General features: G+C 33.1%; 1 protein-coding gene across 1 annotated transcript; it reads right to left on the bottom strand.

Annotated features, from left to right (window-relative positions):
- Nucleotides 1–10,769: 10,769 nt before the first annotated feature.
- IZUMO3 (IZUMO family member 3) lies at nt 10,770–13,557 on the bottom strand. Its single transcript, XM_049770711.1, has 7 exons — nt 13,326–13,557; nt 13,112–13,186; nt 12,792–12,881; nt 12,395–12,412; nt 11,867–11,947; nt 11,214–11,304; nt 10,770–10,899 (listed from the first exon to the last, which is right to left on the bottom strand). The coding sequence occupies exons 1-7, from the start codon at nt 13,555–13,557 to the stop codon at nt 10,770–10,772; spliced, it is 717 nt and encodes a 238-aa protein (XP_049626668.1).
- Nucleotides 13,558–15,552: the final 1,995 nt, after the last annotated feature.

The following is a 15,552-nucleotide window of genomic DNA, read 5'->3' on the forward strand; positions in this document are numbered from 1 at the left end:
TTTCTTCCTTCCTTCCTTCCTTCCTTCCTTCCTTCCTTCCTTCCTTCCTTCCTTCCTTCCTTCCTTCCTTCCTTCCTTCTTTCTTTCTTTCTTTCTTCCTTCTTTCTTTTTTCTTTCTTTTTCTTTCTTTCTTTTTTCGGTTTACAGAATTTAATCTTCTGTCTGCAGATTTGAATGACTACCCTTGGCTTTGTTACCCGGCATGCCATTTGACATGCTGTCCTCACTTCTGACTACATGTTTAGTCATTTATTCTGCCACAGTGCATCCTTTTCAGCTCCTAATGCATTTGAGATTTTATGTTTTTTTTAATTTTTATTGTGGCCGAAATGAATCACAAATCTTTCACAGTAATATTTAAGTTACATAGTGACAATGAATCAGGGGCATTCCCACCACCAGTGATGTCCTCCCTCCACCCCTGTTTCCAGCATGCAACCCATATCTCTCTCCTTTACCCCAACAATACTAGTGTAACTGGTTCTCACTTGTAAAGCTTACTATGGATTAGGTATAGATTTTATTGACTTTGACTTTGGGTTTGATGTTCAGGTTTGATTATTTTTTATTTCCACTAAATGTTCATGCCAGTGTCTGGACCTGGTACCATCCATTTTCCCCCTGAACAACCTGATTTAAGCAATGTAGTTCTGTTGGAGATATAGAAAAAAGAAAATGGAAAAGAAGAAAGAAGAAACAAAGAAACAAACAAAAAAACTAGGAGTCCTTCTAGGTGTTATAAATATCAATTTAGAAGATTGAAGGGAAAAAAAGAAAAAAGGTAACAAAACAAAAAACAATAACAAACAACAAAAAGCAATAAAAAGAAAAATACAAAAACAAAACAAAAACACAAACAAAAAAACAAAAGAACAAACAAAAAACACCTGAACAGTTTCTGAGCACATAGCCAGGAGTAACCCTTGGGCATCACCGGGTGATGTTCTTTGGGTGTGGCCCAAAGAACAAAAACAAACAAAAAGATGTTTATAAATGGTTGTAGGTAAATGATATATATTAAAGTTTTAATATTAAATTTCTTATAGCATGAAAGAAAGTCACAAGAAAAATGTACTGGAGAAGGTCACAAGCAAAATGGGCAACAAAGACATATGTAAATATTTTATAAAAATAAGTTTATTTAGCAAACCTTTCAGAGGATTGTTATAAACTGTGATTCATACAAATATACATATGTATATGACCTTACATATGTTTATCAGTACAAATGAATATTTTTATGAATATTTGGAAATTATTGTAGATTAGTTTTCATAACAAAAAAACTAGAATGCATCATTAAAAATAAGTTATGCATGATTATTTGCCTAACCTACTCATCCATCCCTACAAAAGCAAGACAAGACAAATAAAACTCTCTTATCTATGTAAATGTTATGCAAATTGTATGGGTTTTTTTGTGTGTTTTTTTGTTTTGTTTTGTTTTTTGTTGTTGTTGTTGGTTTTTGGGCCGCACCTGGCGGTGCTCAGGGGTTACTACTGGCTATCTGCTCTGCTCAGAAATAGCTCCTGGCAGGCACGGGGGACCATATGGGGCGCTGGGACTCGAACCAACCACCTTAGGTCCTGGATCAGCTGCTTGCAAGGCAAACGCCGCTGTGCTATATCTCCAGCCCCGTATGGTTATTTTTCTGAATAAATATATATTTATCAATAATGGGATCAATTAAAGAGATGGAATCCCAATATCCAGTATAAATTATAACCGCAAAATTAGTAATTCTCAGGATTTATTTATATGGGGTGCCAATGGGTTGGCAGCTTAGTAAATTAATCTTTATTGCTTGAGCTACTTTATATATATCCCAAAGGATGTCATTTATGTTCTAATTTGAATTTTCTAACCTTAGTCCTTCACTTATATTTTTAAATGATAGATCTTTTAAGAGTTATCTTCATATAACTTTACAGTGTAGTGGCTATTTCCCAAGGGTTTCATATATCAGATATCAGGAAAGCAAATACTATCTGATGTGCTTTGTGTTTATGTGTGATTATAATTATAAGAGACTATTTGCATGTGTATATAACTACCATACCATTTTCTGTGGAAGGTGTTTGTTGAGATCTCTATTGGACTTGACTATGAAGTCAATGCACCTTGTACATTCTCTTGACCCCTACCCAGAAGCTATATTGTTTGCAGTTCACAGAACTTTAACTCATTTGTATTTTTTTATTTGGGTATTGTATAAGGAAGAACACAATTTTTACTTTTTATATGGATTCCTGATTGACTATGTATTAATTCTCTAAAGAGCAATTTTAGCCACAAATAATGTATTCATCTATGTAGGACTATTCCAAGACTCTAATATATTCCACTGGCTATTTGTCTATTCTTTGGCCAATAGAAATTTGTCTATATTCTGTATATTTATTACCCTTATTATTCATGTACTGTTATGATTTCCATGCATACATCATTCCAATTCCATATCCATCACCATGTCCACTTTTTCCACTTTTCTCCACTTGTGTCCCAACATCCTTTACATCCATGCTTCTCTCATGTAAACTTAGTTCTAGACAAAATCTCCAATTTTGAGGCCTTTGGACACTAGTTAGTTTCCTTAATATGTTAGTTTATATATCACTTATACTATATGAACATATAAATTATTAAAGTTTAACTGAAATTTCATAACATTGTAAATCAATGACACTGAAATTTTTTTCAAAACTAATCTCAATGTAGTTATAGAATTTAAAACTGTTAGTGTGGATAATTCTATTGTGATGAATATAACAATTAACACTGAATAGATAAATCCTAAAATAATCCTTACAATTTGATAAAGGTGAAGGAAAGATAAGAAGATTTTAAGGTGTACACTAGATAAGCAGGCCTATAAAAGTATAAAAGTAAGTTATGTTCTAAATACAAATATAGATTATGTTAGAAAAATGTTATAGGTAACGCTAAAGTATCTGCATTAATAAGTAAAAGACTGTAACAAAAATGTCTATTGATTCAATAGTCACCTAAATATACATAATAAAAAGTTTTTCCTATATAGTCAATATAAATAAAATATTAACTTATTATTGAACAATTTTTAGCAAGCTAGGAATAAATACACCTTTCTTTTAATAGATGTTTGAAAATTACTTTATTTAAACACCATAAGTGACAAAGCTGTTCATAGTACAGTATTTTTTTTTATTTTCAGTTACCAAGTTGTAACTTATAACTTGACTGAGTTTCAGTCCTATTATGCACTACAACAACATCCTGCACCTGTGCACATTTCTCTCTGCCAATGGTGCTGAAAGGACATAAAGTGAAACAGACCTTACTTAATTTTTGTAAATGGAAATAAATCATAAGCACACTGAGTGGATGCCATATTCATATTCAAATGGAGATGCTTGTCTTGTCTTCTAATGCTTCATGTTATACTGGTTTCAAGTCTAGATTTCCCTATTACCTGTCCATGAGGCTCTGTGTATTGTTCCTTCAAGTATTAATGTCCATCTGGGAAAAGTTTTCCTATTTTTTTTTTTTTTTTTTTTTTTTTTGGCCACACCCGTTTGACGCTCAGGGGTTACTCCTGGCTATGCGCTCAGAAATCGCCCCTGGCTTGGGGGGACCATATGGGACACCGGGGGATCGAACCGAGGTCCTTCCTTGGCTAGCGCTTGCAAGGCAGACACCTTACCTCCAGCGCCACCTACCCGGCCCAAGTTTTCCTATTAAGGATTTTAATTTCTTATAGTTTTTGTACGATATCCCACCAATCTGATCTGGTTGAGTATCATTTGACAGAGATGTAGGCTTTCCTTTGTTTGTGGGTTACTTTTTTGACCTTGCTGCTTTCAATATTCTGTCTCTATATTTTGATTTTTTTATTTTAATTATAGAGTGTTTTGAATAATTTTTATTTAGATTTATTTTGGCACAGACCCTTCTAGCAACTTTAATCTTTATGTCTGTGTTTCCTAACTGGAAAATTCCTGTGTATGATTTTTTAAACTAGCATTTTAAAATAAAATCTGCCTTCCTTTTTTATAAGAATTCTGATGATCCTTAAATCATTACTTTTGACTTTATCCAATAGTTTTATCTTCTGTTGTATTTTGGGTACTATCATTCATTGTTGAGTGGCTTCTGTCCCACAGATATTCATCTCATGTATCTTGGGATTTTTTTTATATTTTCCTTAGCTGTTGTTATTCTGCTACTCAATTCTTATATTGTGTTTTGTGTAATCAACCATTTTATTTTTCTATCACAACTGAATATAGTTTTCTCATTTTCTTTTATACTTTCTTGTGCTTTACTGGCAACTATTCCATCATTTCTTTGAGTGGAGTCCTGAAGTCACTCTTAAATTCTACAGAATTGGTTGATACTGATAGAGTTTTCTGTGCTATAATTTTCTTTTGTTGAACATGGTTCTACATATATTCTACATATCTCCATATTGTGGCATACTTATTATTGTGATAAGGGTGATTTTTTCTAATTAATGACTTTCTGAGCCTCTAAGGAATTAAGTTGTATATTACTATTTCTTTTTTCATCTTTACCTGTCTTGATCCAATTCAGGATATAACTATTAGCTGTGTGAAGTGTGATGACCAGAGCTGTCATGTGGTGGCATAATTAGCCTCATAGTTACAGAGATTCAGAAGTAATCCTGCTGAGATAATAGAGTGGCAAGAGTAGAGACTATCAGGATCTGAATAAAAGGGAGGAAATCCACTTTCAGATGGAAAAAGGCTCCAGGAATAAAGATGACCTACTGAAAAGATGGTGAAGGAGATATCCTTCCTTCCATCCTTCCTTCCTTCCTTCCCTCCGTCCCTCCCTCCTCTCCTTCCTTCCTTACTTCTTTCCTCTTTTCCTTCCTTCATTCCCTCCATCCTTCTCTCCTTCCTTCCTACCTACCTTCCTTCTCTCCTTCCTTCTTCCCTCTCTCCTTCCTTCTTTCCCTCCCTCCCTCTCTCTTTCCTTTCTTCCCTCCCTCCTTCCCTCTTTTCTTTCCTCCCTCCCTTTCTCCCTCCCTCCCTCCCTCCCTCCCTTCCTCCCTTCCTCCCTCCCTCCCTCCCTTCCTCCCTTCCTCCCTTCCTCCCTCCCTCCCTCCCTCCCTCGCTCCCTCCTTTCCTTCCTTCTTCCCTCCCTCCCTCCTTCCCTCCCTCCCTCCCTTCCTTCATCCCCCATCTCCCTGCCTTCCTTCCCTCCCTGCCTTCCTCCCTTTATTCTCTATCCCTCAGGTCTTGAACTCAGGCATCATTCTTGTTGCTGCTCAGGGGACTGAAGGTGTGCTGAGGATTCAACCTGAGGGGCTGCATGCAGTGAAAGTACCTTATCTAATGTACAATTTCTCTACCATGTTACTTTTATATTTTAAAGTGACACTCATTTAATTTTCTTTTAATCTATTATACTTTCTTTAGTTTGTTGTATAGAGGTATTGAAAGAATTTTTAATCACAATAAAATTTTTAAACAATAGATACTAGAAAAACAGGAAGGAAAAATGGGAAATAAATTGTATTCCCAAAGGTAGAAATTTAATGAATCAGTAACTTGACCACTTTGTTATATAAACTGTTCCATAAAAATTCCTTGACTAAATCAATCCATTGAATAGTCTAGGTAAAATTGTATTATATTGTGTTCATTTTGAAGTCCTATTGCCTTCATTTTTAATTTAAATAGCCTTTTACTCTACAAAAAGATATATTATTTTTTACTAAAGGAAATTCATAAACCTGAATAAGCAAAATGGAGAAAATATAATAACTTTTATCCTAAACCACCCAGAGATAATGACTATAAATTTTCTTTGCATTTTCTTTCAAGTAAATAAAGTTGACTATTAGACAGGGTTTGCTATGCTTTAATAAGCATTGCATTATAAATTGTGTTTAATGCTTTTCACCACCCTTTTTTTTTAACTCTCATTGGACTTTTTTCATAATTTAGAAAGAAGTTATAAGTTTTGGAGACAACAACATAATATAATGTATTCTTAACTTAAAAGTATGGATTTCTAAAGTGATACATATATTAAAAAGTTGTTATTATTATCTTCCTTAACATTTATGACACTATTAGTAGAGAACTGATGAAAAAGAAAACATGAGATTAGAGACCCAAAGAGGCTGTGCATTTTAGTATTTCCAGAAGAAACCACGAAGGACCTTATCTTTTCATGATGATTGATGAAACCTCATTGGATAAGTTTTTAGGTGTTTCAGGGGTAAGATCTCACAGAAAGTGAGATGCTAGACAAACATACATAGACAAACATGCCTACCTGCTAATATTACAATTTGTTTGGATAGTTATTATTTTCATTTGTTTGTGGAGAATAAAAGTATACAAGTATTACGTTTCTCTGCAATTTTAACAATGTTGTACTTGGGAATGTAAACTGAATACCTAAATATAGGCTACCTCCTTGAGATGGTAGAGTAAAATGTGTCTTATTCAGATATCTGCTTCTATTCTCTGGACTTAGTATATTATATACTTTTACTTAGTCTATTCAACATATTTTAGAGAAGTTGCACAAAAACATGGATCTTAAAATTAGAAAAGGCAAATGCTTAGGAAAATTCCTAATTTTATTGATTATAAGATAACTAGAACTTAAAGACCATCATCTTTACTATTATTTGCCTACTGCCTGCCACTTTATTCTTATAATCAGATATTTTGGATATGCTTCACTCTACTGATTTCTGAGACTATTTCAATTTTTAGACCATTACCAGGAGGCCTGAGAATTCTCACATGGGTTTTGCTCAGGTTTTTCTGATCTAACTAGCATTAGGACAAACTGGTAGGACAAAATTCATTGAGCTTCGCTTGAAGAATAAGAGGAGTCTTGGGAAATTTTCAGGAGTGCTCTGAACCTAGTTTCACATTAGACATCTATGTACTTAATGAGAAACATGGATCTTATTTCAGTGTAAATTCATTGGGATGTGTTAGCACTAATCCATTTCAAGAAGCACTTACCTATTTCATGGTAATGCTAAACATTATTTCATAGTAATGCTGAACATTATGCCTTAAGTGATTTTAATAATTAGGACTGAAGCTCTAGCCTCACTATAAAATCATAATTTTTATATTTTCATATAAAATTGTGTGTAGTTATAGTATTATTAATATATAGGGCACACTTGATTTCAATTAGTAGCATTTTTCAATGTGCTTATTTAATTATTTATATTTTTACTCAACTAATTTTTATATGTTAGTGACTGGTGCTATGTACATCTACAAGTAAACAACAAAAATTATTTCTGGCTTCTGACATCAGACATTAATTCATAGCTATAGAATAAACTCAATTCTTATCAAATAAAAAAAAAGAAAAAGCAAAAGCAGAATTTAGAGGAAACTAGCATATGAGGAGTTAATAGAAAGTTTTGTGATATGTTTCTAGATATTGAAACTATGAAGACAAATATGGCATACTCTCTGTCCCTGAAGAATTAACGTCCAGGAAAAAGACATTCAAAAAGCTACTGTAAAAATAACTCTTAGAAAAAGATGCAAATTGAGTGTAACCTGAAGGCAGAGGTGGGGTTAATTTAGTGTCAAGGACAGTTTTGTGAAAAGAGAAAACTTCATGTATAGGTTTTTAAGGACAATAATTTTGAAGGTAGAGAGAAATTACCAGGCTATCAAAACAGGGAAGAGTGTAGTAAAGATGAGATATTAAGAAAAGTTCCCTTTGGAAACTGGAAAACTCTGAATATAGAGAAAGGTCTTAGAAAATACTATTTGGAAAGAGATGAGATTATTTATTGAACACGATGGTACAGTTTAAGTTATGTAAAATTTGTGTAAATGAATATATACTTATGCTTTTCTAATGATGGTGGCATCTTAGTATTTTAATTAGGGGTTGAAGTCAATTTGTATTTTCAGACTTATTCTAAGGGGAAAAAAAAGCACAGATAAAATAGACTTAGTTTCTGAAGAGACTAGCCTCAGAGAGACTGATTAGAAGGTCATTGCAATAAGCCCTGAGAGAGAAAGGAAGGACTTCAACTGTGGCATTAGCCAGAGAGATTTAAGAGATAGTTAAGAGTAAAAATCAATGTTAATTGAAGAGTGACTGGCTAGGCTAGATGAAGGAGAAAAAGAAAAACAGAATACATGAAGGTTTCTGTCCCTGGATAATTTATGATATCCATGGTACTAGTAGACAAACAAGATTTGGGGTTTGAATCCTGGGTTACTACCCTTGGATATAGTCACTTAAATATAATGAACCACAGTTTTATTATCTATTCAAAAGTGAAAATAAGAGTTGTGTTTCTAGGCTCTCCATTTAATTTATTTTTCACATGTAGAGCAGGACACTCTACATTAAGATAAAATTGTAAAACATTCAAAATGGTAAATAGCATATCTTCACCAAACATACAAACAAAATAATACATGGTCAAGATAATCCATTTTCAGGCATGCTGAATTTAATGTTCATATTTTCTATATAACTCAATACATCCATGGGCCGGAGAGATAGCATGGGAGTAGTGTGTTTGCCTTGCATGCAGAAGGACGGTGGTTCGGATCCCAGTGTCTCATATGGTCACCTGAGTCTGCCAGAAGTGATTTCTGAGCACAGAGCCAGGAGTAACCCCTGAGCACTGCTGGGTGTGACCCAAAAACCAAAAAAATAAAATAAAATAAATCAATACATCTAGTAAATATTCAGAAATAGTACTTGGGAAGGGATGCAAAGAAGGATCTCAAACTTTTTAAATTATTTTTGGGGACACATCCATCAGCTCTCTAACGGTTACTCTTGGCTCTGCTCTCAGTGGAACCCAGTTCAGTCTCAGATAGATCATGTGCAAGGCAAATGCCATACCCGCTGTGCTATTGTTATTACCCAGGATCTAGAACTTTTGTTTTAGCTTGGAGCTAAAACAGTAGTACCTAAAGAGTATGCTTGGAAAGTAGCTCAAGGTCACATCTGGTATTGCTTGAGGTCAGGAAGTAAGTGGAATAACATGATTCCAGTGATTGAATCTATGCCTGCCATGAGGCAAAGCATGTGCTCTAGCCTTTGAGCTATCTACCTAGTACTAAAATTTTGAGTTTATATTTAGTTTATATATATATATATATGTATATAGTTTATATTTAGTTACTGTTGGAATTCTATATATGAATGAATTCCACTAGGCAAAGACATATATTATTTGATGTGGTTTCACTGGTGCTTAATATTTAAATAAGAAGGCTTGGAGGAAAAAAGATTCCTCAAAAGCAGCTAAAACATGGGGAAATAGAGGCAAAGATGTAAAAATAAGAGCAAATATAAAAACAACTAACTAAATATAAAAACATATGCTCTGAGCACCATGGAAGATGGCAGAACACTTTCTGTCCCGGGCCTCTCCAAAAAAGTGTTTCCCAAGTCCTGGATAAGAAAAGGAAATGAGAAACTCTAGTAGCATAATCAAAAAGGACTTATATGAAAGAAGAAAGAAAGAAAGAAAGAGAATTAAAGAAAGAAAGAAAGAAAGAGAATTAAAGAAAGAAAAAAAGAAAAAAAAGAAAAAGAAAGAAAGAAAGATTAAAGAAAGAAAGAAAAAGAAAGGAAGAAAGGAAGGAAGGAGGGAAGAAGGAAGGAAGGAAGGAAGAAGGAAGGAAGGAAGGAAGGAAGGAAGGAAGGAAGGAAGGAAGGAAGGAAGGAAGGAAGGAAGGAAGAAGAGTAAGTCACTACTTAAATAGGATGGGTGTGTGAGAACCCACATTAAATCTGAGACATTAAGCTGATAAATTATAAACCCTATTTATCAGTTGTAAATGTCCCTTGTTGGGTCAGAAAGATAGTGAAGAAAGGGCATTTACCTTGCATGTGTCCCACCCAGGTTCTGTCCCTGAAAATTCTAAAAGGTCCCCTGATTCTGCTAGGAGAAATCTCTGAATTCAGAGCTAGGAATAAGCCCAGAGACCCAGTAGGTGTGACTCATAAAAAAAAAAAAAAAAAAACCCAAGCAAACAAACAAATAAAAAGTCAGGACTTTCAGCAAAAGTGATTTTAACCCATATTAGAAGTATTAGGAAGTCACAATAAACTTTTGGTAAAAATTTCAAGTGGAGTCCCATATCCATGAAGTATTGTGATTACTCATTATAAACCAAAACTTGACATGGAAATACAAGGTGATAAGGTTATTGTGAGAGTGGAATTAGACAATAGATGTAAAATATTTATTAGGATACTGCATACTAAATATTATACAATAGTTACAATTAAATAATTACAAATAAATAATATGATTAACAAATTGAAGAAAATATTTTCAAAGTAAGCTTCAAGTTACTTTAGGCCAGTAATTTGGTATTGAGTTGGAATGTATGTCATATCATGATGAAGATTAAATATTAAAAATTAAGAAATTTTGTCCATATTGAACCTAAAATGAGTACATAAAGACAGAAATAAAGGAACTTTAGAAACTTAAGTTATCCTATTTGCTGACATTAATAATTTTCTTATCATAAATTATTTATTACTATGAAGTATATCATCTTTTTTAGTGCATTTTACAACATGCCAGCAGTACTTTCTGTGCAACTTTGAGTAAATCATTTGCTCTCTCTTTGCTTCCATTGACACAGTATATCAATAAGTATTTTTACTGAAGAAATACTAATTTAGTTTTAAAATACTATGTCTTTATGTCCACAGTCGAACTTAATTACCAGTTTTCTTCTCTGGCTCAAACTTAAGAGAATTGTGAAAGTTTTTCTGTAGTCTATGTTTCAAATCTTTCTTTTTCTTCATCTTTTAACCCCATTAATATGTCAAGCTTTCTCTGCAAATATTTTTTTAGTGATCTTCGTATTGCCTTCATTTTCCTTCGATGAGATATACAAATATGGAATCTAGAGTAAAGAAACAAGATAATTCAAACTTCAATATAGGTTGTCTCTTTAGAACATCTATATATTTTTCCCTTTCTTTTTTGATACCCTTCTAAAAGTTATTCTCATACTTCATTGTTCCCCCTCCCTTTCCTTCTGTTCCAACTTCTGAGCAAAATTTCATCCATTTGATTAATGTCAGTATCATATGTCAGATTTTGAAATGACTACTTTTCCCTTATTTCCCTTGGGGTAGGAGGATGCAGAAAGACTTAGAAGTCTCTTTGCCAAGATAATGCTTGACCCATTGTTTGTTTGCTGGGAGGAAAACTCACAGTAACAAAGTACTTCCTAATATTACAGCTTCTGCTAGCAATATCAGAAAAAGTACAATCTCTTGATTCTCAGAAATTCTTGAATCCACTTCTGTATGGATAAAGAAAAAAATAAAAGTGAGATTAAAGAACAAGGTAATATAAAATCATCCAGGATAATTTTTTAAATATGTTTGCTCTACTTATCACTGCAATCACTGTCATTGGTAATTCTTACTTTATTAGTATCATGGGACACACCCAGCAATTTTCAGGGATTACTACTGGCTTTTTACTTAGGGTTCATTCTTGAGGTTGTTCTAGGATTTCATGTAATGTTAAGGATTTTAATTATAATTTACATGTAAAAAGAATTACCTCCTTTACTATTCTCTGGCCCTTGTCTTTATCAGTTTTGGACTCCTAAGGTTCTAGCTCTTTTTGCTTCAGACTAATGATAACATTATTAGTGCAGCATTTTTATTTCTCTGTTCAGCAATTCGCACAGTTATCATTAATTCATAGTAGGATAAATTTTACCCAGCATTTTGGATTTTATCTGTAACACAAGCATGACCTTCATAGAGGATGCATAACAAAAATTTATTGAGTACATAAGCAAACAAATCAATTACATGATGTTTGTTCCCTCAAATGTCATATGTTTCTGTTACCTCCACAATACTCTCCTTTAAGACACCTGGCAGTGATGCGAAGACAAGTCCAGCAATCTAGAATAGGACCTTCAATCACAACTGATAAAGAAAAGATAGATAACTAGAAGGGTGTCCATAGTATGGGGTTTCTTTTGTTTTATTATCAAGTATAGTTAGAGGTTTGACATTTCCAGGACTATTAAAGTACTAGTGCTATGAATTCTTTCCTCTAATATGAATCAAGCTTCAAGATGAGTAAAAAAACATCTGTAACTTAAGTCAGGACTCTGGGGAAGAAGTAGGAGAAATGATTTCTCAGTTTGAAAGTTGAAAACTGTTAAATTACTTTAATAGATTTTGTAGACTACAAAGTCTGTGAAGCCTCTGAGATTCCATAAACTAGACTTTATTGTCAGTTAAAAATGGCATTTTCATTTTAATTCCAAGTCTAGGAATTAGGTATATAGTAGAATAGTTTAGGATCAATTAAGGCTAAGAATGGTAGAAAATATGGGGCACAATCTCAAGGCCTCATATGTTACTCACCACAATCTTCGGAACAAGCTAGAAGAAAATCAGAAAGTTTTAGTTAGTTCAAAATTAATATTAAATACATAATATTTAATAATATAAAATAAACTATATATCATATTTAATAATATATATCTCTCTATATTTAATAGTCTGTTTTTATGTAGTAGTTGTTAGCCTCCCATTATCCACTTAAAATCACTCAAATATATAAAAAAAAGTAACACCACATTTTCCTAATTTCTCACTTCGTACTCTGTTCATATAATTTAAATTAAACATCTTTTTTAAAAATTTTTTTTATTTAAGCACCATGATTACATGTACTTGGGTTTCAGTCATAAAAAGAACACCCTCTTTTACCAGTGCAACCTTCCCACCACCAATGCCCCCATCTCCCACTTTTTATTACCAACTTCAGAATAGTTCTTTAATATTTCTTTCAGTTTCGATTCCAGATTTTGGCGGACATTGAGAAGCTTGCCTTGAAGAATAAAGACACCTAAGATAGGACAGAAGGGATATCAGCTAATAGGGTGGCTTTTTCCATCATATCTTAATCATGATTAAATTAATTCTTGAGTATAATACTCTTTATTCCTCTCGCCACTTCAATACTGCAAATAAAAATTCTTTTAACTTAAAAAATTCAATCCTGATGGCTTGTTTTCCCCAAACAAGTTTCCTCATTGCTTGAGCAATAAAATTTTTAACATTGAAATAGTATCTCACCTTTCCATGTTTCATTTCCTAGTCTATAAAGTTCATTCTTCAGCCATACTCTCAACTTGTTAACACTTTTTACAGCTAAAGAGAAGGCAAATAGATATGTGTGGGAAAGGAATAATCACATATATGGAGAAAATTATGTGGACCCAGGTGTTTTCTCCCTTCCCACCCCTCTCTATAGCACCCCAAACTCTCAGGGACACAAGCTTTCCCTCACCCAGTACCCGAAGCATCTTGTTCCTGTGGGAGACCTTGAAGCTTAAACTAATTGTCTCCTTCATTTGCCGTTGAAGCAGAAAACCTCGATCAGGAACTTCCATGGGTACCAGGTTAGCCAGTAAGGTCCTAATTTCTTCATTGAATCTGGAGTCACATTCTAAACAGCCTGTCACCCTATGAAAGGCTATAAGGGGCAGGGATAAGCACAGGAGTAACCACAGCTCTCTCATTTCCTTGCCTCAGCCTCCCTTTCTCCAACAGAAGGTTGTCCTGGCAACTAGTTCATCTAGTTCCCTTTTATTGAAAAGTCCATGAACAGGATCCTTGTCCTGGATAATCTGACTCTACTCTCCTGTTTTTTTCCATCCCGCTTTTTGGGAAATCTTATTTCTATAAGGATCTTAATTATTATTATTTTTTTAAGTTTTAGCCTTCATTCCAAAGGAGAGAACCTGCAGGTTGGGAAGCAGGTGCTTGGGTTCTAATTGTAGAATCCAAAGAAAGAGACAGTTCTTAAGCTCATACAAATAGAGTTCTGTATGGGGGTGGGGGGGGGGGAGAGACATCTTGTCTTTCTTGACCATTGAAATTGAGAACAGAGGCCAGAGATTGTGTAACCCAACTGATTCCGCTAAGATGGTGAGCAAAATACAGGATATTGAACAGATTGGGGTTCAAATACTTGATGGTGGAAATATTGATAATTTTATAACTATAATAAATGGATAATAATAACAAATACAAAATAATGTTAAAGAAATAATTTTTATAATTTCTCATATAATTAGATAATACATTGATAATTTCTCTAGTTATGCTATGTAACTATTTCTTTTTGTTTGGGAATGATGAGTTCTGAAAGAAGCTATGGGTATTTTTCCTATTCCTGGTCATTTGTGTAATAGACAGACATTTACTTTATAGAAACCTGGAATAAAATGAAAAATAAAATTCCAGAAAGATAATATAGGTATTATAGAGAGGGTTACTTTTTATTTAACAATATTTACCTTTATTTGGATTTGACAGATTACAGAAAATTCTTTGTCATACTACTTTTCCACATTCCTTTGGCATATTGATTCAAAGTGGTTTATCTGTTATTCTAATAATTACTTCACCATTACATTTTAATTTGTAATTCAAAATTTTTAAGATAAAATATTTGACTGTAGGATAGTCTTGGGAAAACCTGATGAAGCAAATTATTTTCAAAAATAATGGAAAATTTTGAAGTTAAAGGAAGTCATATAAATGGAAAATAATGGACAAAATACCACCTCTCTTGAGAAATCTGCAAACATGTTCTTACAGAGAATGTTGAGGTAAAGGCATATGTATACACAAACATTTATGGCAAGATATAACAACACTCACTAAAGTCTAAAGGATTATTTTATAGAGAGATTAAGTCTACAAGATTAGAAACAATTAATGGTCTTATGGCAAAAAGTGAAACTTTAGTAATGTTGAGAGTTTGGTTGAACCATAAAGACATGTGATATTAAAAATAACCATAATTAACAAAGGTACACCTTTAAATTTCATAAATATAAAATATTATATTTTGTGAAAGATATAACTGTTATCGATTAAATAACTAACAATTACATTATTTAAAATATCTGGGAGGAAAAATGCTAATGTGCAAATTTGAGATTAATTATGACACTGGTATAACTTGGTACAGAGGTCATATAATTTATAGTCAAAGTAATTTATCATATTACTAACAGAACACTTCATTTGTTTAAATAGTATAATAGACACATGATACCACATGAATTCATTACATTTTATCAAATAAATGTTCATCATGTTAATATATTCCTGGTCACTGTGTTGCATGTGTTTGTTTTACAAAACTAACACAATTTCCCATTAATGCTATAGAATCAGTTGGTTAGTAGCATCAATACAAGGCATATAATCAACTGAGGTTGAAAATATAAGCATTATTTTGATCTGAGAGGTTGCATGACAGATGAGTACTGATCTGACATGTAGCCACCCCATTAGTTTGATTCACAGAACCACATAAGAATCTACATATCTCCAGGTACAGTCGCTGAAGACAGAACCAAAACTAAACCTTGAGCATCTCTAGGTGTGGTCCACAAACCAAAAGAAAATTTTATAAAACCATGAATTTTCTTACAGTAATTTTTTCACATTCTGTGTAAATCTGGTTCCTATTTATAAAGAAACTGAAAATAATGAATCTC

The sequence above is a fragment of the Suncus etruscus genome, chromosome 1, assembly GCF_024139225.1.
Source record: "Suncus etruscus isolate mSunEtr1 chromosome 1, mSunEtr1.pri.cur, whole genome shotgun sequence".
NCBI classification, from domain to species: domain Eukaryota; kingdom Metazoa; phylum Chordata; class Mammalia; order Eulipotyphla; family Soricidae; genus Suncus; species Suncus etruscus.